Source organism: Coregonus lavaretus, assembly GCF_964263955.1.
Source record: "Coregonus lavaretus genome assembly, contig: SUPER_35_unloc_1, whole genome shotgun sequence".
In the NCBI taxonomy this organism is placed as follows: domain Eukaryota; kingdom Metazoa; phylum Chordata; class Actinopteri; order Salmoniformes; family Salmonidae; genus Coregonus; species Coregonus lavaretus.
The window spans coordinates 763,430-791,030 of NW_028167181.1; the positions used below are offsets into that span (position 1 = coordinate 763,430).

The window sequence follows — 27,601 nt, forward strand, 5'->3', positions numbered from 1 at the left end:
TGTGTTTCTATGGGCTTAGTTTGGACCTAAGCTTGTCACCTGCCTTCCCACCTGACTCCCATTGTTACAGTGGTGACATGAGCATCTCGTCATTATATACAGATCTCTGGTGTAAATGGGAAAGTGCACAGCACAGAAGGAGCGAACGAGACCAAAAAGACAACATGAGAACAAGCGGACATAAACGCTCATAAAAACAAAAAATAAATAAATAACATTTGAATTAATCAAATTAATTATATATATCGCCCAGCCCTAGTGTGCACGTGTGTGTGTGTGTGTGTGTTTTAACACTGCTTAGGAGTACTATCACATACATGGTGGTGACGCAACCTTTTCAGTCAAGCAGACAATATGACAGTTCCATACAGTGACTCCAAAACACATATGGATGGATTGATTATACTGTATACAGTATACTATATGTATGTGCAGGGTTCCGTGATTGCAATCCATTTTATGGTACTTTAGACACGTCTTAAAAGAAAGATATGGCTTATAGGCCAATATGTACTTGTGAAATGATGTTTTTTTCAACACATAACCAATCAACATCATCATCATCACCATCTCCGTTATGAGTACAGTAAGTATAATGGTACTGACACTGACAGCATGTTTCGGGAATGACATTCTCGCCACGCATACAAAGGAATGGAATGCAAGTTCAGTTGAGCGCATGGGCATGGAATATAAAGGCAAAAAATAAAAGGATTGTCTTTTTCTTACGCTTGTCTCAACCAAAAAAAGAGAAGGTTACAAAGAAATGCTACATTGCATTCTGGCTGCATCGTCTCTCGCTTTGGGCTAAGACAAAAAAAAGAATGGGTAAAAATAAAGAGGCAGGGCGCCAGAGCATGGCTTTGACAAGTTATTTTGCCAATATTATCTACCGTGCTTTCAATAGCTTGGCTTCTCATCTAGCTGTGTCCTTTTCCTTCATGCTCCATGCTTCATGTATTGGAATGGGCGATCTAGAGCACATTGTTCTATATGGTAGGTCTTACCCCTTCTTTTCTACAACAATCCTTTGTTCACATCGTGAACATTTACATACAAAAATAAGAAAAAAAATTGTAGAGAGACATGGGTGGCTCAGGATTTAAAAACACTTCCTCTCTCCACTGTCCTCCAGTCATTTCTCAGCTGTTGTTTAATTGAAGACATATCTTGTTTTTGGAGCTGATTCATTAAAAACACCCCTATCGTTTCATTCAGAAGGCTTGGCAAACATCAGTGGATGGATGGTGGTTACCGTGGTATCACTCTACAGGTGAAGGGGACAGGGTTTGGTTACTAAGCAACTGTCACTGATTGCAAAGATGCTGCTGGTGTTTCTGAAGCCTCACGAGTCACGACACAGATAGGATGGATATGTATCGGATTGTGTAGTGTTCAAACAAACTGGTTTGTTCTCTCTCTCTCTCTCTCTCTCTCTCTCTCTCTCTCTCTCTCTCTCTCTCTTCTCTCTCTCTCTCTCTCTCTCTCTCTCTCTCGCTCTCTATCTCTCGGTCAGAGTGAGCTGTGACTCTTTAACACCCCCTCTCACAGGTGGGAATTTATACATCACAGCTGTGCTTAAAAGACACACGCGTACACACCCAGTCTGTTACCAACTGTCACCCTGTGTTTGCATTTACACCTTCAAACAAGTTTCCCTCTCACAGATCACAACGGAAACATATAGCAACTATGAAGCCGTAGTTCCATAAATGTCAGTTACTGTACATGTTAGGCCTAAAGTCTAATGGTAAAGCACAGCCCATATAATTCATGATACGGTACATCCTGTTTTCAGTATGTGAGCTATAGCTTGTAATCATCCCCTTTAATGGAACAGGACATCATATCAGCCTATGGGTGATGTGAAACCAGCTATAGTGCCCCTGTAGTCCCCTTGGGAGGCTGTCAGAGAGGGTGGAAGGAGGCACTCACCAGAGTATATATACTCTGACAGGCTATACAATATTGCCTTCTCTTAAGCACGCATACAGGCCCCAATGAACAAGACAGAGAATGGAACCCGGATTGTATGCTAGCAATACTCACCACGGGGGAGACAGGAATGAGTTTGTACAGAGCAATTGACTGTGGGTGGTGGTGGTCGTAGGCTACTTCCCTTGGCAATGACAACACAATGAGACTACGGCCTGGAAGGGTTCCCGGCTCTCTCTGTCTTGTCTATTGTCATGCCACTGGCTTATGGGGATATTTCACTACTATAGTGTTCTAGGCTTTTGTATAGTGGCTTGATGGTTCATTGTACTCAAGTATGACACTGGCGCCTCCTGCTGAGAGGTACTTCTGTTTTCCTAGAATATAGTATTGTCCATAGGGTCACATAAAGTTTAAGTGCTGCTTATTCTCCACTGAATTTGATGCTGTGCGTTTGTTTGAGATGGAGGAACGTTGCGTTTGAATGATAGAAACAACAGACAATGGGTGTATTGTCTGGGTAAACACAACTGAAATGAATACAAGGGTTTGTGGTTTTAAAGTTTTAGAGGGGATGCTTTGATGTCTGGGACAACAAGAGGCGCCACTGGTACATACATACAGTGGGGGAAAAAAGTATTTAGTCAGCCACCAATTGTGCAAGTTCTCCCACTTAAAAAGATGAGAGAGGCCTGTAATTTTCATCATAGGTACACATCAACTATGACAGACAAATTGAGAAAAAAAAATCTAGAAAATCACATTGTAGGATTTTTAATTTATTAGCAAATTATGGTGGAAAATAAGTATTTGGTCAATAACAAACAAGCAAGATTTCTGGCTCTCACAGACCTGTAACTTCTCCTTTAAGAGGCTCCTCTGTCCTCCACTCGTTACCTGTATTAATGGCACCTGTTTGAACTTGTTATCAGTATAAAAGACACCTGTCCACAACCTCAAACAGTCACACTCCAAACTCCACTATGGCCAAGACCAAAGAGCTGTCAAAGGACACCAGAAACAAAATTGTAGACCTGCACCAGGCTGGGAAGACTGAATCTGTAATAGGTAAGCAGCTTGGTTTGAAGAAATCAACTGTGGGAGCAATTATTAGGAAAAGACATACAAGACCACTGATAATCTCCCTCGATCTGGGGCTCCACGCAAGATCTCACCCCGTGGGGTCAAAATGATCACAAGAACGGTGAGTAAACATCCCAGAACCACACGGGGGGACCTAGTGAATGACCTGCAGAGAGCTGGGACCAAAGTAACAAAGCCTACCATCAGTAACACACTACGCCGCCAGGGACTCAAATCCTACAGTGCCAGACGTGTCCCCCTGCTTTAGCCAGTACATGTCCAGGCCCATCTGAAGTTTGCTAGAGTGCATTTGGATGATCCAGAAGAGGATTGGGAGAATGTCATATGGTCAGATGAAACCAAAATAGAACTTTTTGGTAAAAACTCAACTCGTCGTGTTTGGAGGACAAAGAATGCTGAGTTGCATCCAAAGAACACCATACCTACTGTGAAGCATGGGGGTGGAAACATCATGCTTTGGGGCTGTTTTTCTGCAAAGGGACCAGGACGACTGATCCGTGTAAAGGAAAGAATGAATGGGGCCCATGTATCGTGAGATTTTGAGTGAAAACCTCCTTCCATCAGCAAGGGCATTGAAGATGAAACGTGGCTAGGTCTTTCAGCATGACAATGATCCCAAACACACCGCCCGGGCAACGAAGGAGTGGCTTCGTAAGAAGCATTTCAAGGTCCTGGAATGGCCTAGCCAGTCTCCAGATCTGAACCCCATAGAAAATCTTTGGAGGGAGTTGAAAGTCTGTGTTGCCCAGCGACAGCCCCAAAACATCACTGCTCTAGAGGAGATCTGCATGGAGGAATGGGCCAAAATACCAGCAACAGTGTGTGAAAACCTTGTGAAGACTTACAGAAAACGTTTGACCTGTGTCATTGCCAACAAAGTGTCACGATCATTGAAAGGAGTGGACCAATGCGCAGCGTGGAATGCGAACATACTTTTATTAAATATTCACCACACGAACAAAAACAACAAAACGATACGCGAAGTCCTTGGGTACATACACAAACCATACACGGAACAAGATCCTACAAAACACAAGTGCCAAACGGCTGCCTAAGTATGGTTCCCAATCAGAGACAACAAGCAACAGCTGATTCACGTTGCCTCTGATTGAGAACCACCCCAGCCAACATAGAAACACATGAACTAGATACTGAACAAAGAAACACAAAACATAGACTTTACACACCCTGGCTCAACATAACAGAGTCCCCAGAGCCAGGGCGTGACAGCCAAACATAAACCGAACAGGGGAGGGCCGGGTGGGCATTCCTCCTCGGAGGCGGATCCGGCTCCGGGCGTGACCACCACCCTCTAATAACCCCCCCGTAGTGCCCCTGGTCTGGTCTGGCCCCGCTGGCTGGAGCTGGACTGGACATCGGTGGAGCGGATTGCTTAGGCTCCGGTGTGGAGCAGCTGACCGGTACCTGACCAGGCACCGGTGAACCGGGCACGGGCTGACGATGCGCACCACAGGCTTGGTGCGGGGAGCAGGAACGGGCCGGACCGGGCTGACGACGCGCACCACAGGCTTGGTGCGGGGAGCAGGCATGGGCCGGACCGGGCTGACGACGCGCACCCCTGGCTTGGTGCGGGGAACAGGAACGGGCCGGACCAGGCTGACGATGCGCACCACAGGCTTGGTGCGGGGAGCAGGAATGGGCCGGACCGGGCTGACGACACGCACCCCTGGCTTGGTGCGGGGAGCAGGAACGGGCCGGACCGGGCTGACGATGCGCACCACAGGCTTGGTGCGGGGAGCAGGAATGGGCCGGACCGGGCTGACGACGCGCACCCCTGGCTTGGTGCGGGGAGCAGGAACGGGCCGGACCGGGCTGACGACGCGCACCATTGGCTTGGTGCGGGGAGCAGGGACAGGCCGGACCGGGCTGGCGACGCGCACCCCTGGCTTGGTGCGGGGAGCAGGAACGGGCCGGACCGGGCTGACGACGCGCACCACAGGCTTGGTGCGGGGAGCAGGCATGGGCCGGACCGGGCTGACGACGCGCACCCCTGGCTTGGTGCGGGAAACAGGAACGGGCCGGACCAGGCTGACGATGCGCACCACAGGCTTGGTGCGGGGAGCAGGAATGGGCCGGACCGGGCTGACGACACGCACCCCTGGCTTGGTGCGGGGAGCAGGGACGGGCCGGACCGGGCTGACGATGCGCACCACAGGCTTGGTGCGGAGAGCAAGAATGGGCCGGACCGGGCTGACGACGCGCACCCCTGGCTTGGTGCGGGGAGCAGGAACGGGCCGGACCGGGCTGACGACGCGCACCCCTGGCTTGGTGCGGGGAGCAGGAACGGGCCGGACCGGGCTGACGATGCGCACCACAGGCTTAGTGCGGGGAGCAGGAATGGGCCGGACCGGGCTGACGACGCGCACCCCTGGCTTGGTGCGGGGAGCAGGAACGGGCCGGACCGGGCTGGCGACGCGCACCCCTGGCTTGGTGCGGGGAGCAGGAACGGGCCGGACCGGGCTGACGATGCGCACCACAGGCTTAGTGCGGGGAGCAGGAATGGGCCGGACCGGGCTGACGACGCGCACCATTGGCTTGGTGCGGGGAGCAGGGACAAGCTGGACCGGGCTGGCGACGTGCACCACTGGCTTGGTGCGGAGAGCAGGAACTGGCCGGACCGGGCTGACGATGCGCACCACAGGCTTGGTGCGGGGAGCAGGAATGGGCCGGACCGGGCTGACGATGCGCACCACTGGCTTGGTGCGGGGAGCAGGAACGGGCCGGGCCGGGCTGGCGACGCGCACCCCAGGCTTGGTGCGGGGAGCAGGAAAAGGCCAGGCCGGGCTGGCGACGCGCACCATTGTCTTGGTGCGGGGAGCAGGAACAGGCCGGGCCGGGCTGGCGACGCGCACCATTGGCTTGGTGCGGGGAGCAGGAACAGGCCTGACCGGGCTGGCGACGCGCATCACAGGCTTGGTGCGAGGGACAGGAACAGGCCGGACCGCACTGGGAACACACACCACTGGCCTTACACGGGGATCAGGAACGGGCCGGACCGGACTGACAACACACCTCAGTACCTCTCACCGTGCCTCTACACTTTCCTTCCCTCTACTCACCAATGGCTCCCGTAACCCGGTGGCCTTCTCTCCTTGTCCACTAACTCGCCCTTTTTCTGCCTCCAGCAGCCCCGTCGCCCATGCCATGTGCCCCCCCTAAAAATGTATTGGGGGTGCCTCTCGTCTGTCTGACGATGACACTGTTGGCGCCGTACCTCCTCTCTCGCCAGGGCTTTAACCCTTGCCCATGGTCCTCTGCCCTCGAACATGTCCTCCCATGACCACCATTGGCCCACCTGGGCCATCGCCAACTTCTCCAGCTCCCTACCCGGCGTTTGCTCCGACAAACGCTGCTTGGTCCAGTTTAGGTGGGATCTTCTGTCACGATCGTTGAAAGGAGTGGACCAATGCGCAGCGTGGAATGCGAACATACTTTTATTAAATATTCACCACACGAACAAAAACAACAAAACGATACGCGAAGTCCTTGGGTACATACACAAACCATACACGGAACAAGATCCCACAAAACACAAGTGCCAAACGGCTGCCTAAGTATGGTTCCCAATCAGAGACAACAAGCAACAGCTGATTCCCGTTGCCTCTGATTGAGAACCACCCCGGCCAACATAGAAACACATGAACTAGATACTGAACAAAGAAACACAAAACATAGACTCTACACACCCTGGCTCAACATAACAGAGTCCCCAGAGCCAGGGCGTGACACAAAGGGTATATAACAAAGTATTGAGAAACCTTTATTATTGACCAAATACTTATTTTCCACCATAATTTGCAAATAAATTTATAAAAAATCCTACAATGTGATTTTCTGGATTTTCTTCTTCTCATTTTGTCTGTCATAGTTGATGAAAATTACAGGCCTCTCTCATCTTTTTTAAGTGGGAGAACTTGCACAATTGGTGGCTGACTAAATACTTTTTTCCCCCACTGTATGTACACACACACGCAAACACACACTCAGAGCGCATACACACACATGAATGATGATAAAATTATCAAGAGCTGAGAAAATTGACGACAACGTTCGTCAGACGTTTCATCAATGTTTACAACCTTCAGAACAACAGCAGCAATCAATGTCAATTGTTTACCGTCGCCGTGGCAAAGCTGAAGGGGAGTGTCATGATGAATAATTGAACAGAAATGAAACATCAAATGTGGCATTTGTATTTCAAGCGGTAGACATCAGCCTTTTGTAGATTTATAAGGTGTGTGTGTGTGTGTGTGTGTGTGGTCTTGGTTCAAATACATGTTATATGGATAGACGTGTTTTCTGTGTATTTGAGTATTTTCAAATAATGTGGTCCGAATCAACTACTTCTAAATACTTATTTCCAAAAACATTATTTTAAATACCAAACAGACCTGGTTCAACTGCATGGGAGTATTTAAATATTTGTATAAATACTCTGTATTTGAACGTTTTCAAATGCATGCCATTACTTGATGTGTGTGTGTGGGAGAGGGGGGACATGATAGGATTGCAATATGTATCGTGCATGCCTCTGTCATTGGGTGAGGTTGTTTGTGTGACTGTTGCCATGTGTGTCACGTGTGACTTGGCATAAGTGTGTGTGTGTGTGTGGTGTGTGTCTGTGTCGCCTCTGTCTCTATGTGTGTGTTTGTTTGTGCGTGTGTGCATGCGTTTGTGGTGCAAGATGCTACATTATTCAATATCTGATTGTAAGTGCGCATCTGTCTTGCTTATTTGTCTCTGTGGGGATGCAGGGTGTATAGCTATATGTCAGTTAAACCCTCATCCTCTCACTTTCTTCCCTCTCCCATCCTCTCTTCCCTCTCCCATCCTCTCTTCCCTCTCCCATCCTCTCCCATCCTCTCTTCCCTCTCACATCCTCTCCCATCCTCTCCCATGCTCTCCCATCCTCTCTTCCCTCTCCCATCCTCTCTTCCCTCTCCCATCCTCTCCCATCCACTCTTCCCTCTCCCATCCTCTCCCATGCTCTCCCATCCTCTCTTCCCTCTCCCATCCTCTCTTCCCTCTCCCATCCTCTCTTTCTCTCCCATCCTCTCTTCCCTTTCCCATCCTCTCCCATCCTCTCCCATCCTCTCCCATCCTCTCCCATCCTCTCTTCCCTCTCCCATCCTCTCCCATCCTCTCTTCCCTCTCCCATCCTCTCCCATCATCTCTTCCCTCTCCCATCCTCTCCCATCATCTCTTCCCTCTCCCATCCTCTCCCATGCTCTCCCATGCTGTCCCATCCTCTCCCATCCTCTCCCATCCTCTCCCATCCTCTCTTCCCTCTCCCATCCTCTCTTCCCTCTCCCATCCTCTATTCCCTCTCCCATCCTCTCCCATGCTCTCCCATCCTCTCTTCCCTCTCCCATCCTCTCTTCCCTCTCCCATCCTCTCCCATCCTCTCTTCCCTTTCCCATCCTCTCCCATCCTCTCCCATCCTCTCTTCCCTCTCCCATCCTCTCTTCCCACTCCCACCCTCTCGCATCCTCTCCCTCTCTCTCTCTCTCTCTCTCTCTCTCTCTCTCTCTCTCTCTCTCTCTCTCTCTCTCTCTCTCTCTCTCTCTCTCTCTCTCATAGTTGGGCTGCACACTGTTGCTATCGGTTAATCTCACTTAGCTGTCCGCTCGCCCATTCCTCCACGTCCCTCCCCCATCTCCCCCATCTCCCCCATCTCCCCACTCCTGAACGCTTCAGCTCGTCTGACTCACATCCCCATCAGCCAGCCTCTCTGCCATGCCTCCAAGCAGCTGGGGAGGAGAGAGGGAGGGAGGAACTGGAAGGGGAGAACAAAGAGATGAAGAGGGAGAGAAAGAGGAGAGGGAGGGAGGAAGGAGGGAGGGGGGCAGTGAAGGAAAGAGGGATGTGGAAAGAGGGATGGAGGGAGGGAGGGAGAGAGGTAGAGAGAGGGAGGGAGGAAGCGAAATAATGTGAAAAGAGGGGAGGAAAGAGATAGGGAGTGAGAAAGGCAGGGAAGCATTCTCAATCCCCCATCCTGCACCTCCTCTCTTTCCCTCCCTCTCTCTCTGTCAGTGTGAGACACTCTGGATGTAACCTTGACTCCCGGGGAGAGGAGCTGACATAGCAGGGGGTAGAGAGAGAGAGAGGGGGAGAGGGGTGGAGACAACGACATGGAGAGAGAGAAGGGTGTGTTCATAACAATTCAACTGTTTTGCCTTGTTAACTAGGTGTTATGGTTGTGGAAGGCTTATATTTAGCCTTGGTATAATTTTGCAGGCCATGAATGTATTAGCTTATTGTTGACTGTTTGAAATACAGTGTATTTGACCTTTCATTGTACAAGTTCTCATTTACAACTGCGACCTGGCCAAGATAAAGCAAAGAAGTGCGATAAAAACAACAACACAGAGTTACATATGGGGTAAACAAAACAAAGTCAAAAATACAAACAGAAAATATATATACAGTATATATACCGTGTGTGCGAATGTAGTAAGTTATGGAGGTAAGGCGATAAATAGGCCATAGTGCAAAATAGTTACAATTTCGTATTAACACTGGAATGATAGATGTGCAAAAGATGATGTGCAAATAGAGATACTGGGGTGCAAATTAGCAAAATAAATAACAATATGGGGATTAGGTAGTTGGGTGGGCTAATTTCAGAATGGCTGTGTACAGGTGCAGTGATCGGTAAGCTGCTCTGACAACTGATGCTTAAAGTTAGTGAGGAGATAAGAGTCTCCAGCTTCAGAGATTCTTGCAGTTCGTTCCAGTCATTGGCAGCAGAGAACTGGAAGGACTGGCGGCCAAAGGAGGTGTTGGTTTTGGGGATGACCAGTGAGATATATCTGCTGGAGCGCAGACTACGGTGGGTGTTGCTATGGTGACCAGTGAGCTAAGGTAAGACGGGGATTTGCCTAGTTGTGATTTATAGATGACCTGGAGCAGTGGGTTTGGCGACTAATATGTAGTGAGGGCCAGCCAACAAGAGCGTACAGGTCACAATGGTGGGTAGTATATGGGGCTTTGGTGACAAAACGGATGGCACTGTGATAGACTACATCCAATTTGCTGAGTAGAGTGTTGGAGGCTATTTTGTAAATTACATCGCCGAAGTCAAGGATCGGTAGGATAGTCAATTTTATGAGGGCATGTTTGGCAGCATGAGTGAAGGAGGCTTTGTTGCGAAATAGGAAGCCGATTCTAGATCTAACTTTTGATTGGAGATGCTTAATGTGAGACTGGAAGGAGAGTTTACAGTCTAACCAGACACCTAGGTATTTGTAGTTGTCCACATACTCTAGGTCAGACCCGCCGAGAGTAGTTATTCTAGTCGGGTGGGCGGGTGCAAGCAGCGTTCGGTTGAAGAGCATGCATTTAGTTTTACTAGTGTTTAAGAGCAGTTGGAGGCTACAGAAGGAGTGTTGTATGGCGTTGAAGCTCGTTTGGAGGTTTGTTAACACAGTGTCCAATGAAGGGCCAGATGTATACAAAATGGTGTCGTCCGCATAGAGGTGGATCCGAGCTTCACCAGCAGCAAGAGCAACATCATTGATATACACAGAGAATAGAATTTACAGAACTAAACAATTCGAGATACAGTGGGGAGAACAAGTATTTGATACACTGCCGATTTTGCAGGTTTTCCTACTTACAAAGCATGTAGAGGTCTGTAAGTTTTATCATAGGTACACTTCAACTGTGAGAGATGGAATCTAAAACAAAAATCCAGAAAATCACATTGTATGATTTTTAAGTAATAAATTTGCATTTTATTGCATGACATAAGTATTTGATACATCAGAAAAGCAGAACTTAATATTTGGTACAGAAACCTTTGTTTGCAATTACAGAGATCATACGTTTCCTGTAGGTCTTGACCAGGTTTGCACACACTGCAGCAGGGATTTTGGCCCACTCCTCCATACAGACCTTCTCCAGATCCTTCAGGTTTCGGGGCTGTCGCTGGGCAATACTGACTTTCAGCTCCCTCCAAAGATTTTCTATTGGGTTCAGGTCTGGAGACTGGCTAGGCCACTCCAGGACCTTGAGATGCTTCTTACGGAGCCACTCCTTAGTTGCCCTGGCTGTGTGTTTCGGGTCGTTATCATGCTGGAAGACCCAGCCACGACCCATCGTCAATGCTCTTACTGAGGGAAGGAGGTTGTTGGCCAAGATCTCACGATAGATGGCCCCATCCATCCTCCCCTCAATACGGTGCAGTCGTCCTGTCCCCTTTGCAGAAAGGCATCCCCAAAGAATTATGTTTCCACCTCCATGCTTCATGGTTGGGATGGTGTTCTTGGGGTTGTATCATCCTTCTTCTTCCTCCAAACACGGCGAGTGGAGTTTAGACCAAAAAACTATATTTTTGTCTCATCAGACCACATGACCTTCTCCCATTCCTCCTCTGGATCATCCAGATGGTCATTGGCAAACTTCAGACGGGCCTGGACATGCGCTGGCTTGAGCAGGGGGACCTTGCGTGCGCTGCAGGATTTTTATCCATGACGGCGTAGTGTGTTACTAATGGTTTACTTTGAGACTGTGGTCCCAGCTCTCTTCAGGTCATTGACCAGGTCCTGCCGTGTAGTTCTGGGCTGATCCCTCACCTTCCTCATGATCATTGATGCCCCACGAGGTGAGATCTTGCATGGAGCACCAGACCGAGGGTGATTGACCGTCATCTTGAACTTCTTCCATTTTCTAATAAATGCGCCAACAGTTGTTGCCTTCTCACCAAGCTGCTTGCCTATTGTCCTGTAGCCCATCCCAGCATTGTGCAGGTCTACAATTTTATCCCTGATGTCCTTACACAGCTCTCTGGTCTTGGCCATTGTGGAGAGGTTGGAGTCTGTTTGTTTGAGTGTGTGGACAGGTGTCTTTTATACAGGTAACGAGTTCAAACAGGTGCAGTTAATACAGGTAATGAGTGGAGAACATGAGGGCTTCTTAAAGAAAAACGAACAGGTCTGTGAGAGCCGGAATTCTTACTGGTTGGTAGGTGATCAAATACTTATGTCATGCAATAAAATGCAAATTAATTACTTAAAAATCATACAATGTGATTTTCTGGATTTTTGTTTTAGATTCCGTCTCTCACAGTTGAAGTGTACCTATGATAAAAAGTACAGACCTCTACATGCTTTGTAAGTAGGAAAACCTGCAAAATCGGCAGTGTATCAAATACTTGTTCTCCTCACTGTATATATCGGGAATCGTCCACAAGTTTGAACAAATGTAGATATGATTTTTAGGACATATCACCCAGCCCTAACACACACACACAGCGTTACATCTCTCCGCACGGCACTAGTTGTAAATGTGAGCCATGTCAGAAATGCCTTGCAGAGAACAGCTGAAATGACATTTCATCACTAAGGCACTATAACACAAGAATGTCTGATGGGTTGAAAAAAAATATGGGGAAAAAACTGAAAGAATAAGGCTCTGTCCCAACGGGGACGTTTTCCCTTAATGACACCTCTCTGCCGAAATGCCATGCGACTGTGTGACCGCCTGGTGACCCATAATGGGAAGCCAGGAGCACTCCACTTTGTCAATGTCCCAGGCTTGCAACCCAGAACCAAACAGTCACATTCACTTCACCGGCTTCACTCCTACGCAGCCAGAGAGAGAGAGAGAGAGAGAGAGAGAGAGAGAGAGAGAGAGAGAGAGAGAGAGAGAGAGAGATGGCGGCAGATGCCATGAACCAAAATGTGTGTCCAGTCAGTATTTGAGGTCTCTAAAGTAGCCTAAGAAAATCCCAATACATCCATGAGAATATTGGCCTGTGTATTATTTTGCCTTGTTTACCACGCTTCCGCTGATGTGTAGTAGACCGCAAGCTTCAGATAAACCAGGACTTTGAACTGAATATTATTTCCAATTATGGAGCTCCTTTGAGCCAGAAGGGTTCATTTAAATCCAATCTGTGACTGTTCTATATTATGAGCCATTTTCTCTACCAAACTGAGGAGAATCTCATGTGGATTGCTGTGTTTTTAACAGTTCTCTTACTAGGTCTGTTCGATCGGTTGGTTTGGTTCACAAAAGCATAGCCGACACCGGCGACCTACCGCTCCGCTCCGCTGACCACCACGGTTGCAGCTGGACGCTCCAGCGGCCAGGATAGGGTTGCCATGACGACTGTCTCTCTTATCTCCATGGCTCGCCTCGTCTGCCTGCTGTTGGAAGGGGTTTTTCCCAGGTTGCTCCTTGTTAGTTTGGGAGATGGCGGACGGACAGAAACGTTGGCTCTAGACTACTCTGTGGAGAGATGGAGGGATGGATGGAAGGATACAGGGACACTGGCCTGACAATTCTCTCCCTGGAGGATTATGAATCACAGCAGAGCTTTTCTTTGGGTGAGACACTATGGGACCCTGAGGAGAGGCTTGAGCCTTGTCATGGAGCTCCGTGAGGGACCCTGTGTCCCTGACACAGAGCTCCTCAAAATACCCCTGTCTGTCACTCTGTCATGGAGCTCCACGAGTGAGACCCCAGTCAAGGAGGTTACTTGCTGCCTCAGGAGGCCTTGTCAGTAGCCTCTCTAGCTAGAGCATCAGGGGGGTCAGATGCATTCAGCCCAAACCCCCATGTCAGACATATTGTAGCTCTCTCAGCATTTTCTCTAGTATACATTTTCCCTCAGTATCTTCTGCCACAAGGGTTAAAAATACAAATTGCCCATATCCTCATAGGTAACACTGGTGCTGAGTAATGTGAAAGTATTTAGGAATTTCTCCTGTATTCAGCGTAAAGACAGTCTCCTATCGCTAGGTTATTCAGAGAGCAGAGATCTTATCTGTCAAACCTGAAGGAGATTCACCATGTAGTGCTGAAGTGGAGTTGTACAGTATGCGGACACATCAATGTTTACATGTTCAATTTCATTGATGTTAGTTTGTACCCTCCAGGACTATTTTTCTTGTGTACTCTTGTTAAGTATTTCTGTGTAGAAGGATAGGTTCTGGCAGATGTCATGTCGCTGTCTTCCTACAAGAGTCTTCCAAAGTCTTTCAGCTTTCCCCCTGCAGCCACTAACTAAGCAATAAATCAAGTTGTGACAAGTTGGACTTTCAATGGCTCATTGTGGGGCTGGTTTGAGATAGGGCTGGAATAAAGATATTGGAATGGGATCAAACATAGGGAAATCTCATAGCTGGAGGTTAAAGGGATAGTTCAGGCAAAATCTATATTTGGGGGAAATTACCCTTACCTTGAGTAGTGTCTGAAGGCCCATAGTGAGAGAATCTACAATAATCTATTGTTTACTTCTGCCACTCGGTAATATCTGAATATTCCAATGCTCCACCAAGCCACAGGTGAGTTTGTTCACAGCTGGTAATCAATCCGCATCTGAGTGACCAATGGAATACAATACAGTGCAGTACAGCTTTATTGTCCATGTTACAGCAAACAGAAACAGATGCGGCTGTGAGACTACATAAGGAAATAGTTCCAGTTTTGAGTGACAACATTCCAGAGACTATTTCAGCAGTTTGAACGATAAAAAATCCCTGCGAATTTCACCAACTACCAAACTTAGTTTAAAGTGTTTTTGAGGAAGTTTCGGCTTGCAATGAAGCTTTGCTAACATCGGTACCGCTGTTTACATTCATGAATTTTCACAATGCTAATAATGCTAGCTCCTGGCTGTGGCAGAAGTAAACAATGGATTATTGTGGATTCTATCACTATAGGTAAGGGTAATTCCACCCCAGGCTATATGTAATCAGTAGAACTGGAACTGACAGAAAGTGTGAAGTAAGAGAATGTGGATGAGGTTCTATAAATCCATCCGTCACTCAGCCGATCCTTGCTGAGGTAAGCGGGTTGGGGGCTCTCGGGGCTCGGCTAGGGCACAGCTCTGGACATTCGGAATGGAGTAATGCTATAATACTGGAACATTGCTTTCTCCCCCTCCCCCCACACACACAGCCAGGTCTCTCACACACACACACAACCAGGTCTCACACACAGACACACACACACATGCGTGCAAAAAGACACACAAACGTATCCACACACACAAACACACACACACCAGGGCTCTTCTCATACTGTGTAAGGCTTAATCCTAATCGCTTACAGTGACCTTTGACCTGTCGTTGTTAGCAGAGGCTGAGCAGTGATGTCACAGCTGGTCCATGGGAGTCTCGTTATAACTGTAAGCTACTGTAAACACTATGTATAGGAACTATATCTCTGTATGCATGTCTGTATCTTCTACTTAATTGTTATTTTCTTAACTTGACTTTTGATTATTTTCATTATTGACATTTGTACTGCACTGTTGAGGGAGCTTGCAAGTAAGCATTTCACTGTACCGTTTACACCTGCTGTAAACTGTGTACGTGATTAATCAACTTTTCTTTGATTTATATCAGTATTGAATGTGGAATATGAAAACCATAGCGTTTTGGGAATGTTTTCAGTGGCTTATTATTAGATCTGTAAATGTGTATCCCTACTTAGTGCCCTAATTTTTTGCCTGACCACGTGACCGGACCTGGGAAACTCATGAAGACATTTAATTTGGACAATTAAATAAAAAACTATTTTTTATTTCATGGCATATAAATGCTAATGTACGCTATATCTGGTAACTGAGCACAAATTATATTTGAGAATTGAGGCTTTGTGAAATTGACCAATCATGTTCCGTTCCGTAATGTTCCGTATATGTGGTTCTATTGAGTTAATTAAGCCTGGCAACGTTTTGTTTATTCCAAATGTTCCCACTTTTCATATTGCATATTCAGCCGGGGGCAAATGTTGTTCTTCTTGACCTAAATCCCCTTTGGTAATTATTGTTTTCTCTTGTCTTCTGTTTTTTCAAACAGCTTGTTTTTGCTTTGGCCATGGCATGCAGACGGCATGGCTTATGCCTACTGCTGGTTTCTGACACTGAAATTAGTCAATCTAGATGTCTCTGTGAAGTTGGACTGTGTATGATTTCACACCACTCACACCCTACTTAGTAGTAAGGAAGCTATGTTATGTGGTCATTTAATAAATAAATAAAATAATGTTTGATATTTTCAAACTAATCACTGTAACGTTCATTATCTGTATTTGTATCAGATGAGAAGGTCTGTGTACACAGGCAGCTCAATTCTGATAATTTTCCACTAATTGGTCTTTTGACCAATCACGTCAGAGCTTTTTCAGAGCTGATCTGATTGGTCAAAAGACCAATTAGTGAAAAAAATATCAAAATCAGGCTGTCTGTGTAGACACAGCCCTAGTGCAGGGCAGGAACTAAACCTGTACACCCTGTGGGTCTCCAAGAACCAGGTTTAAAGCACAACTGATTTCTACCACTCTCCAGGAAAGAACTGCTTGCCTTGTCCTGGGTGTAAGGGCTTAAAGAGAGCACCATCTAACATGTAATCCACTGGGGGAGCGAGATGCAATACGTGCACTGAGCTGTGTCTGCTTAAAGCAAAGGGGATGGAGTCACAGCAGGATGCATGTAGCTACTGGTACTGCTGGGGACTATCGATCCAACACAGCAAAAAAGGGACAAAATAAGAAACAGAGACTATCTATATTGTGGCTCACATTATTTAATCATTCCTACATGACCCAGCTCATTTCAGACAATACTTTATATTCTTCCACTACCTGTAATTTTCCTGAAAAGAAAGCAAGAGAGCCAAGGCTTTGATGTTTAAATTAGTCATTGGGCTAACGGGGCTATACCATAATGACTTGCAGTCTCGCACTCCCTCGCTCTCTCCCTCTAGCAGGTTTTAGCTTTTACTGCCAACGTGGGTTGACAGCTGTGAATAAATACTGGAGAGAGGATCTTTGTGCTGGCATTGTGATGTGCTAGGGAGGGAGGGAATCTTGGAGTTGAATCACTGTTTATGTTTTGGTGATTGTCCTCTCGCTGTCAACAGTTTTTTTGTTGCAAAGCTATCTTGTCTCATTATTATTTTTATTTTGTTTGTTTGTTTTCAAACCCCCATGCCAAAACTCTGTCTAAAAAGACAAGATGAGGGCTGTGTATGCTGTTTGCTCCGGGCTAGAGCACAAAGGACTTGAGCATATTTGATCAGGTACCCAGGTATTCTCTCAGGGACTGGGGTTTAGCAATAGAGGGCACAGCATTAGACAACGGGTCCCAATCCAATGCATGGTAAATAAGCGTGTCATCCCCTGAGCTTCCCTCTGGATAATGAATAAGGCTTTTAGTGGATGGGATGTCTAGGATGCCGTATCAAATTGATTTTTAACCCTTTCGTTTTTTGCCTTTAGGAAATTCATATTTGACAGCAATTTATATTTCAGCCATGTTCAAATATTTAGTATGGAGCGTTATTGGTGCCATGAAAGACCCCTGTTATATTCAGCTGTTGTATCTAAAGGTTTGCTATAATGATACCCCAACATATGGAGCCTTTTATTGTATTGATACAGTGGAAGTCCAGCAAGAGGAACTACTATTAACAAACACATTAAATATTAGATGGTTCCTATAGCTGTCTGGTCAGCCACTCTGTCTTTCTCTCTCCATCTGTCCCTCACTATCTCACTATCGCCCTCCCTCCCTCCCTCCCTCCCACTACCCCTCTCTTTCTCTCTCTGTGAATCTAAACACATTTCTTAAGCCACAAAAGAGAAGTCCTGAATATGCATTATGACTTCAGAAGACATTAGTGGTAGTGTTTACATTAATGGCCTGGGTTACCTCTGCTGCACATTTCAATAAAGTCTGTCTTGTCTCTGTGCGTCTCTCTCTCTCTCTCTCTCTCTCTCTCTCTCTCTCTCTCTCTCTCTCTCTCTCTCTCTCTCTCTCTCTCTCTCTCTCTCTCTCTCTCTCTCTCTCCCCTTTTAGTCTGGTGGCATCTAAAGAGCCAGAGAGTCCTCGGGGGAGAGCAGTTCATCCTCCGTCACCCTCCGACTTCTTGGACAAACTCATGGGGAGAACCTCAGGCTACGATGCCAGAATTAGGCCCAACTTTAAAGGTACAGTATAGGCCTACAGTTTGTTTCTGGCCAAAAGTAGAACTGGCAGTTACAAGTCAAATTCAGGCCAAACATTAAATGTAACTTCCCTCTTCACCCAATGAGCAAGTCAGTTCATCCTTGGTTCATCAACTGATGTGACATATTTACATAAAGACCCACAATAATCATTTCCAGAAGAAAGTCCCCATAACACCCCCAAAATCCTTTAATGATGTACTGTTTTACAAGTAATGTCAGGTGGCTGTTGGCTGTTGACTGAGGCTGAAGTGAATAGTTCCTAAAATGGAGTCAGAACAGACGGTGTTTACGCTCTCGTTTAGCCAAGAGGTCCCATTGGTGCTAGTGTTTACCATACAGGGACCGATTGCCTCCAGCCATGTCCGCCCTGGCAGAGGCCTGCCACTGGGCTGGGAGGTAACAGAATGGGCCTGTCTGGAGGTAAAAGACACGTTCTGTTTCTGTTTGTCACTTTTTATCTTGGCAAACACAGGAATACGAGTCAGATTTGAGTTGCCGTGACTACCCAAACAGAAGTAGGAGTAGAAGGCCATCCACGAATGCTTGCCATCACACTGTTCTGAGCTGTCCTGATTGACATTATGTTGGCCATATTCAATACAATGAGTAAAGGAAGTGTTCATGATAGGATGTGTTTGATGAGGCTATGGTCTAGGGTTTGTTAGCCAATCAAAGTGTGATTCAGCTGAAAGAATAGGACCATCCACAGGGTATGTGATAGATCAGTTGTAGTTGTCACATGTGGCCACATCCATCCACACATTTGAGGAGGAAAGGGAAATGGGGTGGAGTGGTCAGTGGAGCGTTCAGTTGGACCGGCAGAGAGAAACACACACACACACACACACACAAAATAGACAGCAAAGTGAAAAGCCCACACTCTCCCTCATCTCTCCATTTGTCATCATTGTGAATGACAGAGTCACGGAACGCAGAAAGCCACAGGAACATGGATCACCCGGCTCTGCTTGACAGCTAGACTCCTAGGAAAAAAAATACCTGTCATATCTTATTTTACACGTACTAACCACTTACTGACATCACTGGACATGCTGCTCCAAGTGTATTGCTGTTTCTGTTGTCGGACATGACCAGTGTAGAAAGCATGGTTACAGTTTCTATGCTGGTCATGTACAGTAATACAACAGTGAAAGGACTTGAGAATTTGTCCTTTCAGACATGCCAATCATCTTGAATGGAAAAATGTGAAATGTTGAAACGAAATGACAGCTAATGTCTTAATAGCACATTATGGTGTCAGTTGTCAATGATACAGATGTAGGATCTTAATTTGAGCCAGTTTGCTACAGCAGGAAAATAATCCTGCAGCAACAGGAAATGTGAATTGCTATGTGGATTATAATTCATGGACATTATAATGTGGTCATAACACTGTCATGACACATATATTTAGACCTGTTGTGACATATATTGCATTATTTTATGGCTGGTTATGACACCTACATAAGAGTGTCAAAACCCACAAAACCTACCACACAAGGCAAAATATTCCATTACACCATAGCCTGTTTGTAAACAGTATGTTATATAACATTATGTTATACTCCATTCCGAGTGTCCAGAGCTGTGCCCTAGCCGAGCCCTGAGAGCCCCCAACCCGCTTACCTCAGCAAGGATCGGCTGAGTGACGTATGGATTTATACGGATTCATCCACATTCTCTTACTTCACACTTTGTGTCAGTTCCAGTTCTACTGATTACATATAGCCTGGGTCCTTGTTTCTAATTGGCAAGAGAGCAGAAACAGACTGGCACCCAGGCTAGATTACATAATGTTTATCAAGGAAACAACCGTTAAAGGGATAGTTCAGGCAAAATCTATATTTTGGTGGAATTACCCTTACCTATAAAATAGAATCCACAATAATCCATTGTTTACTTCTGCCACAGCCAGGAGCTAGCATTATTAGCGTTGTGAAAATTCATGAATGTAAACAGCGGCACCAATGTTAGCAAAGCTTCATTGCAAGCCGAAACGTCCTCAAAAACACTTTAAACTAAGTTTGGTAGTTGGTGAAATTCGTAGGGATTATTTATCGTTCAAACTGCTGAAATAGTCTCTGGAATGTTGTCACTCAAAACTGGAACTATTTCCTTGTGTAGTCTCACAGCCGCATCTGTTTCTGTTTGCTGTAACATGGACAATAAAGCTGTATTGTACTGTATTGTATTCCATATTGAATTATCATTGTAATTGCGCACAAATTGATGTCGGACATGCACTTACCCCAATGCTCTGTTGCTTATGACTGGGATGAATGCAGGAGCAGATTTCAGGAGCAGGACAAGACACCCTCTTTTTGAGGGTAAATTGACACAAGTTCAGTTCTGCAAGTTATAAAAACATTACTGTAAATAATTTATTACAACAACAACAAAGGACTTAAGAAACATACTGTTGACAAACAGGCTATGGTGTAATGGAATGTTTTGCCTTGACACTTTTATGTAGGTGTCATAACCAGCCATAAAATAACGCAATATATGTCACAACAGATATAAATATATGGGTCATGACAGTGTTATGACATATTATGACAAGGTTATGACCGTGTCATAACTTGTTATGATGCTCGCTGTCAAGTAAAGTGTTACTGACATTTCTAAGAGGAAATTACAGACTTCAAAAGCCTTTTTAAACCTAAAATACAGTATACGTTTAAAATGTCCTGCATTGTGGGAAAGTTCTCCTGCAACAGGTGATCAAATTAAGATCCCACATCTGTAGGTTGGCATGTATTTTGTTTTGAGGGAAAAAACAGATCATTTATCAAGAATGGGAAGTAGATTAAGATATATGAATGCCTCCAGGGCTACAAGGCTATGCAGGATCTATTCGATTACATCATGTATAAGGCCATCATGGCGTGGATTGATGGAACCACAGTTTTAAATATTCATTGAGGCGTTTAAGTGAAGAACCATGTTTCTCAAAGACATTGAATAATGCCTGTATATCTATTTCTATCCCTACCTGTCTTAACCTACTTTGAAGCTATATCATATTTCCTAATGCTATTTTCCTCTCTCTAGGTCCTCCTGTGAACGTATCATGCAACATATTCATCAACAGCTTTGGCTCCATAGCTGAGACTACAATGGTACGTATATATTCACATATATACATTTACTGGCTTCATTCCAGTCAATGTCAATCAAATGCATTTGAAAGTCAATTAAATCCACAGGGTAGCATTGCCAAACGATGATAAACAATGTGACAACGGGATATTTAGTTGTCGATGGGGTCAGTGAGCGTCAGGGACATACAGCAGTGTAGCCTAAGCCATGCCTGGAAGGTACTGTATGATTCATCTTATACCCCTGTCTTCATTTCCCATGCATCGCATGTGTGGTGTGTGTAGCATGGGGGTAGTGTGTGTAATGTGGTGTGTGTAGTGCAGGGGTAGTGTGTGTAACGCGGTGTGTGTAGCGTGGGGGTAGTGTGTGTAATGTGGTGTGTGTAGCGCAGGGGTAGTGTGTGTAACGCGGTGTGTGTAGCGTGGGGGTAGTGTGTGTGTAACGTGGTATGTGTAGCGTGGGGGTACTGTGTGTAACGTGGTGTGTGTAGCATGGGGGTAGTGTGTGTGTAACGTGGTTTGTGTAGCGTGGGGGTAGTGTGTGTAACGTGGTGTGTGTAGCATGGGGGTAGTGTGTGTAACGTGGTGTGTGTAGCGCAGGGGTAGTGTGTGTAACGTGGTGTGTGTAGCGCAGGGGTAGTGTGTGTGTAACCTGCCGGCCTGCTACCACCCCAGGCCCAGGATTAGGGCCTGCATGTGCCTCCCGGTGTAGTGTCAGTGAGCAGGCTACAGGACGGAGTACACACTCACAGTCTCTGTGTCTCACACACTAACACGCACACTCACTCACTCTCTCACACACACACACGCACACACACACACACACTGATAATGTCGACAAGGAAACATCATAACGCAGAGTGTTTCTCGGGCCTAACATCTCTCAGACCTCCTCTCCACTCTCTCCTGGGGAGAATCTCTTACGTAAGAAGCCATTTCCCTTCTCTCTCCTCTCCCACCGAACAGATGAATTAATTAAGCACCATTAAGCTATTAGTGAGGGTACTTTACTGAAACAGTACAATATACATCCCCCTGAATAAGATATCATTTTATAAGAGGGTGTTTACTATTTTAATATGATAATGAATGTCCCTGCTGGAAAGGTTGTTTCTTAAAGATAAAGGTTGTATTTTGTTGTGCGTCTGTGATGTGGATCAGAGATTAAGTTGATGGGTTTGGATGGGGAATGGAATTAAAGGACTAGACAATGGTTTCCCTGGAGCAAGGCTTTGAATGAATACTGAAAGGCACAGACACAATGGCATAGGCACGCATGCACACACTCTCACATACTTGCACACATGCGCGCACACAAACCACCAGATGTGAAGACTTTGCGCTAACTTTGCAGTGACGCGTCCTCTTGTCACTCTCTCTCCCTTTCTTTCTCTCTTCTCTCTCTCTCTCTTTCTCTCTATTTCTCTCTCTCTCTCTCTCTCTCTCTCTCTCTCTCTCTCTCTCTCTCTCTCTCTCTCTCTCTCTCTCTCTCTCTCTCTCTCTCTCTCTCTCTCTCTCTCTCTCTCTCTCTCTCTCTCTCTCTCTGTCACACACACACTCAAAGCCCTGTCACCTGCCTCCCCGTCCCCGGTCTGGTCTGAATAAGTCATTGGCTCAGGAAGCGGACACACAGGCTCTCAAGTCATTACCACTGACGAGACAAGGAGGACACACACACACACACACTCACACTCACACACACACACCACTGCGAGGCTTCCTGCTTTATAGATACCCAACCAGCAGGCACCTCACAGATCATTCAGCAATTACAGAACTACTTTAGGAACCACAGACCCAGTGGTGGTTGTAGAAGTACAGGTCTCTCTCTATCTTTCCCTCTGGATTAAATAATCAATACACCCAAATGGAATCTGGTCAGTGAAGCTAGACATAAAGATGGGGGATGATTTAAAAGACAAGTGGGCTTGAAGTGGTTCTTGTGCTTTGGGTAGTTTCTTATGAGTCGATGTCGATGGAAATGCTTTTACCACGACCCATAAAGGATTAGAATTGGCTCATTGGCTTTGACTCTGGTTGAAGTTTTGCAAGTCTATATTGAAAAGTGACATGCATTTGAGTGATATAGTTTTGATAATGTGGTGTTTTTATGATTACCCCTTTATGGATGTACAAAGGTGACAAATGATGATGAAGTCATCTGAAGCTAAGTGAGAAAACAGAAGTGAATACAAATCCATTTGGGATTGATGGAGTGATGTGATAAGTCTGATGGTGAAAGAGGACAAAATGGAGGGAGAGTAGCCTCCAATATATTTGAAGAGGGATGGCATGGAAAGAGTGAGAAAATGGAGGGATTTCACAGTTCAGTGTGTCTGGGGGTGGGGGAGAGGGGTGTGAGAGGATGTGCAGTGAATGACAGAGGAGTCTTGTGCAGTGAATGACAGAGGAGTCATGTGCAGTGAATGACAGAGGAGTCTTGTGCAGTGAATGACAGAGGAGTCATGTGCAGTGAATGACAGAGGAGTCATGTGCAGTGAATGACAGAGGAGTCTTGTGCAGTGAATGACAGAGGAGTCATGTGCAGTGAATGACAGAGGAGTCATGTGCAGTGAATGACAGAGGAGTCATGTGCAGTGAATGACAGAGGAGTCATGTGCAGTGAATGACAGAGGAGTCTTGTGCAGTGAATGACAGAGGAGCCATGCTAGAGATAAGGGAGAAAAATAGAGAGAGCAAAAGATAGGAGAGGGGGATCATTCTATTTGCCGGCCTCCTCCGTAGCAGCAGCCCTGCTCCCACCAGCACCATCTGTCCTCCTCCACAACCACAACCACAACCACACACAAAGGGAGATGATGTAACATTGGCCAGGAGCAGAGAGAAAGACAGAGAGAGAGGGGGGGGAGGGGGGATACAGAGACACATTACTGAAGAGCACTAAGGCCTGACCCACAAGGCGTAGCTCATGGCCCATCACAGGGACAACGTTTAATTCAGAGACAGACCGAGAGTAGGTGGGTTAAGTCTGTTTGAACTACAGGGAGAGAGTGGATTGGAGCATTCTGTTTACAAGGGAGACATAGAAAGATTTGATGTATTTCTGTGGGGATTTTTTCTGGGTCTGATTTGATTAGATTAGACTTGAAAAGGACTCTGACCCTGTGTAGCTCTGATTCCTTCCCAGCAGCAGCAGACCTTTCTGACTGTCACATTCCTTCTGTTAGCACAGTGCTGCTTTGACATGGGGATTGAACTGCTGTCAGTGATGGATGGAAACATTGTGTCATAGAGTACAAAGGGGGAGGCTACCAATTCTTATTTACTATAGCGTGTGTGTATGTGTGTGTGAGTGTGTGTGTGTGTGTGTGTGTGTGTGTCTGTGTGTGTGTGTGTGTGTGTGTGTGTGTGTGTGTGTGTGTGTGTGTGTGTGTGTGTGTGTGTGTGTGTGTGTGTGTGTGTGTGTGTGTGTGTGTGTGTGTGTGTGTGTGTGTGTGTGTCCATCCTCCCCCCTCATCTCATCCATCGAGGGTTGATATGACAGGTCAGATCTGAGAATAAAGCTCAGTGGTCAATCCTATAGTACCAGAGGATTTAAAGCTATAGCGACCACATTAAAGATGGCAGCTGTGTTGGTCTTAGGACCAGTGCGTCAATCTAAGTAACATCATTCAAAATCTGTCAGTTCAAGCTAGAGATATCAGTTTTGCACGGACTGCGTCTCAATCAACCGCATGCGATTATGTCGGCCTTCCGTATCTGCAGTGGAAGGTGACCGAGTTATATCAGTGTTTGTCAGACCATGAGACAAAAACGTCTGTTGCGTCCGAACTGTTTGGGCTACAAACTAATATGACCGCTCTATGGAAAGATGAGACTCTTCTGAAGGTAACCCGGTACCAGTTTTAAATAAGTATGGAGGGAGTTTTGTGGCAACAAAAAAGGGGTTAAATATGTGTCCATGTAGAGCTGGAGGAGGCAAGCCCTCTTGCCGCGCCTTTCCGGCACCTTCCCTGTTGGGAGGCTAATGGAGCCCAGCTGAGGGTAATAAGTCAATCAAGTGTGTGATTGGCTGGACAATCAGCCCCAACAGTTGATTAGGCTGCTGCTGCTCCCGTTCGGGGGAGAGGACTGGAGACCGAAGCAGACAGGTTGGGGCTGAAAGACTCTCAGTTTAAGATAGCCTTTGATATTTGTCAGCATTTCTGTTCGTCAATTATAAAATAAAACCTAAGTTTACTCTGCCTCACTGAGCCTCTCCCCAGGCTCTGTCACAGTCCAAAAAAAATAATATTTCCTGAGCTTTCTTATCTTCTAGATGCACTGTAGGACAGACACTTCAATTCCTTATGATGTATTTTTGGACTTTCTGTTTTGCCATTTCTGAATGTGTTTCTCAATGTGTTTCTATGGGCTATAGTAATAAAGTAGAACCCCCCCCAAAAGGCTTTGACTTTTAGAGGTTATTAAGAGCATATACCAAGCAGCAACCACGTGGACACAACACATACACTGAGTGTCCAGACATTAAGGACACCTACTCTTTCCATGAAGTAGACTGACCAGGTGAATCCAGGTGAAAGCTATGATCCTTTATTGATATCACTTAATCAGTGTAGATGAAGGGGAGGAGACGGTTTAAAGAAGGATTTTTTTGCCTTGAGACAATTGAGACATGGATTGTGTATGTGTGCCATTCAGAGGGTGAATGGGCAAGACAAAATATTTAAGTGGCTTTGAAAGTAGTAGGTGCCAGGCAGTTTCCTGTGTGCATCAAGAATGGTCCACCACCCAAAGGACATCCAGCCAACTTGACACAACCGTGGGAAGCATTGGAGTCAACATGGGCCAGCATCCCTGTGGAACGCTTTCAACGCCTTGTAGAGTCCATGCCCCGACAATTTGAGGTTGTTCTGAGGGCAAAAGGGAATATTATGAAGGTGTTCCTAATTTGTACACTCAGTGTATATGATGTCATGCTACATAAGTTGAGGTTTGCATCATCGGTTGAATTCTGGAATCTACCACTTCTAGAACATGTGCTCTAGCTTACAACCGTGAAGGTATGGTGGCTTGTTTGTTTGTTATGATAGGGCACACATTTTCCCTGACCTGGAAAAACTCCTGGCCCTAGTTAGAATGTATTTGCTCTTTGACTTCTTTCCTTAAGTTAAGTGTTGTTAGTTCAGGTCAGCGGGTCAGCAGTTCAATCTGTGAGTGCTGTGCCTTCCAGTCAGTCAGTGATGCAGTAACATAGGAGGCTTCCCAGGAGAGTGTTCCACTATGTCCGGTGGTTCTTCCTGCTTATACCACAGATTACCCGTGCTCAACTAAACACGTTTGTGCCGCTGTGCCCACACACATGGAAAGGTGCTCACAACGACAGCAGATGTATGTCGGGAGTTGTGGTTGAGTGGGTATTGGGTATCATGTTGAGATCGAAGTGTGTGTGCCCTCGGAGATCCGCCTGACCTGTGAGTAACATTTAGGGCTGTGGGTTACGTAAGCAACGTTCTTGACAGGAGGATGACACTAATTATCTAGAGTGGTTGACGGTTTGTTTTTTTCTTCTAGTTTTGCCCTTGTTTATTAAAGAGGCGAGAGTGGTATGGTACATGGTCACATGGTAGACTAGAGTGACATGGTAGACTAGAGTTACATAGTCACATGGTAGATCAGAGTGACATGGTAGACTAGAGTGACATGGTGACATGGTAGACTAGAGTGACATGGTCACATGGTAGACTAGAGTCACATGGTAGACTAGAGTTACATGGTAGACTAGAGTTACATGGTAGACTAGAGTTACATGGTAGACTAGAGTTACATGGTGACATGGTAGACTAGAGTGACATGGTCACATGGTAGACTAGAGTTACATGGTGACATGGTAGACTAGAGTGACATGGTCACATGGTAGACTAGAGTTACATGGTAGACTAGAGTTACATGGTAGACTAGAGTTACATGGTATTTCTGGAAGAACATCTTAAACAAAAGTAGAGACTGTGTCAGTCTCATGTCAGACAAGTGTACCATAGGACCTCAAAGGGGCCCTTATAGACTACAGTATGTTTGTGTGTTTCTATAAGAAGGACTAGCGATGGACTGAGTATTGCAGAAAACATTTGGGACGATCACTACTGCTAGATATCTTCCAGATGGGTGGGAGGCCCTGTCCGCCATCACAGAATAGAGAAAAAAGGATGTTTGAATAAGCGACGAAATCCCACAGCTTTTCGCAAGCACCAGTGACAGTTTAATGAAAAGTGAACTCCCAAATGTGAGGTGTGTTGCCTTATTCAGTGTGTGTCAGAGAGCGGGAGAGAGCATTATTCATGATCAGCTGCTGAACGAAAACATTCTGGAACTCCCATTAGCAGCTGATTTGGGATCAGCTCTCCCTAGCCGAGTCCTAACGTTAACCATTATGAATACTAACAACTACACAGGCCCTGGACCATAACCATGAACAAAACAAACACTGTCATGCCTAATCAAACATATCCCAATAT

The 27,601-nt window shown here is 46.1% G+C and overlaps 1 protein-coding gene across 1 annotated transcript in view; it reads left to right on the forward strand.

The window, feature by feature from the left end:
* The window catches only part of glra3 (glycine receptor, alpha 3), a gene marked incomplete at both ends in the record, with an annotated part of 101,006 nt that overhangs the window by 34,226 nt on the left and 39,179 nt on the right, over positions 1 to 27,601 (forward strand). The window contains 2 exons of the mRNA XM_084188450.1: positions 17,873 to 18,003; positions 21,079 to 21,146. Coding sequence (XP_084044576.1) covers positions 17,873 to 18,003; positions 21,079 to 21,146 — 199 coding nt within the window. The remainder of the gene's footprint in view (positions 1 to 17,872; positions 18,004 to 21,078; positions 21,147 to 27,601) is intronic.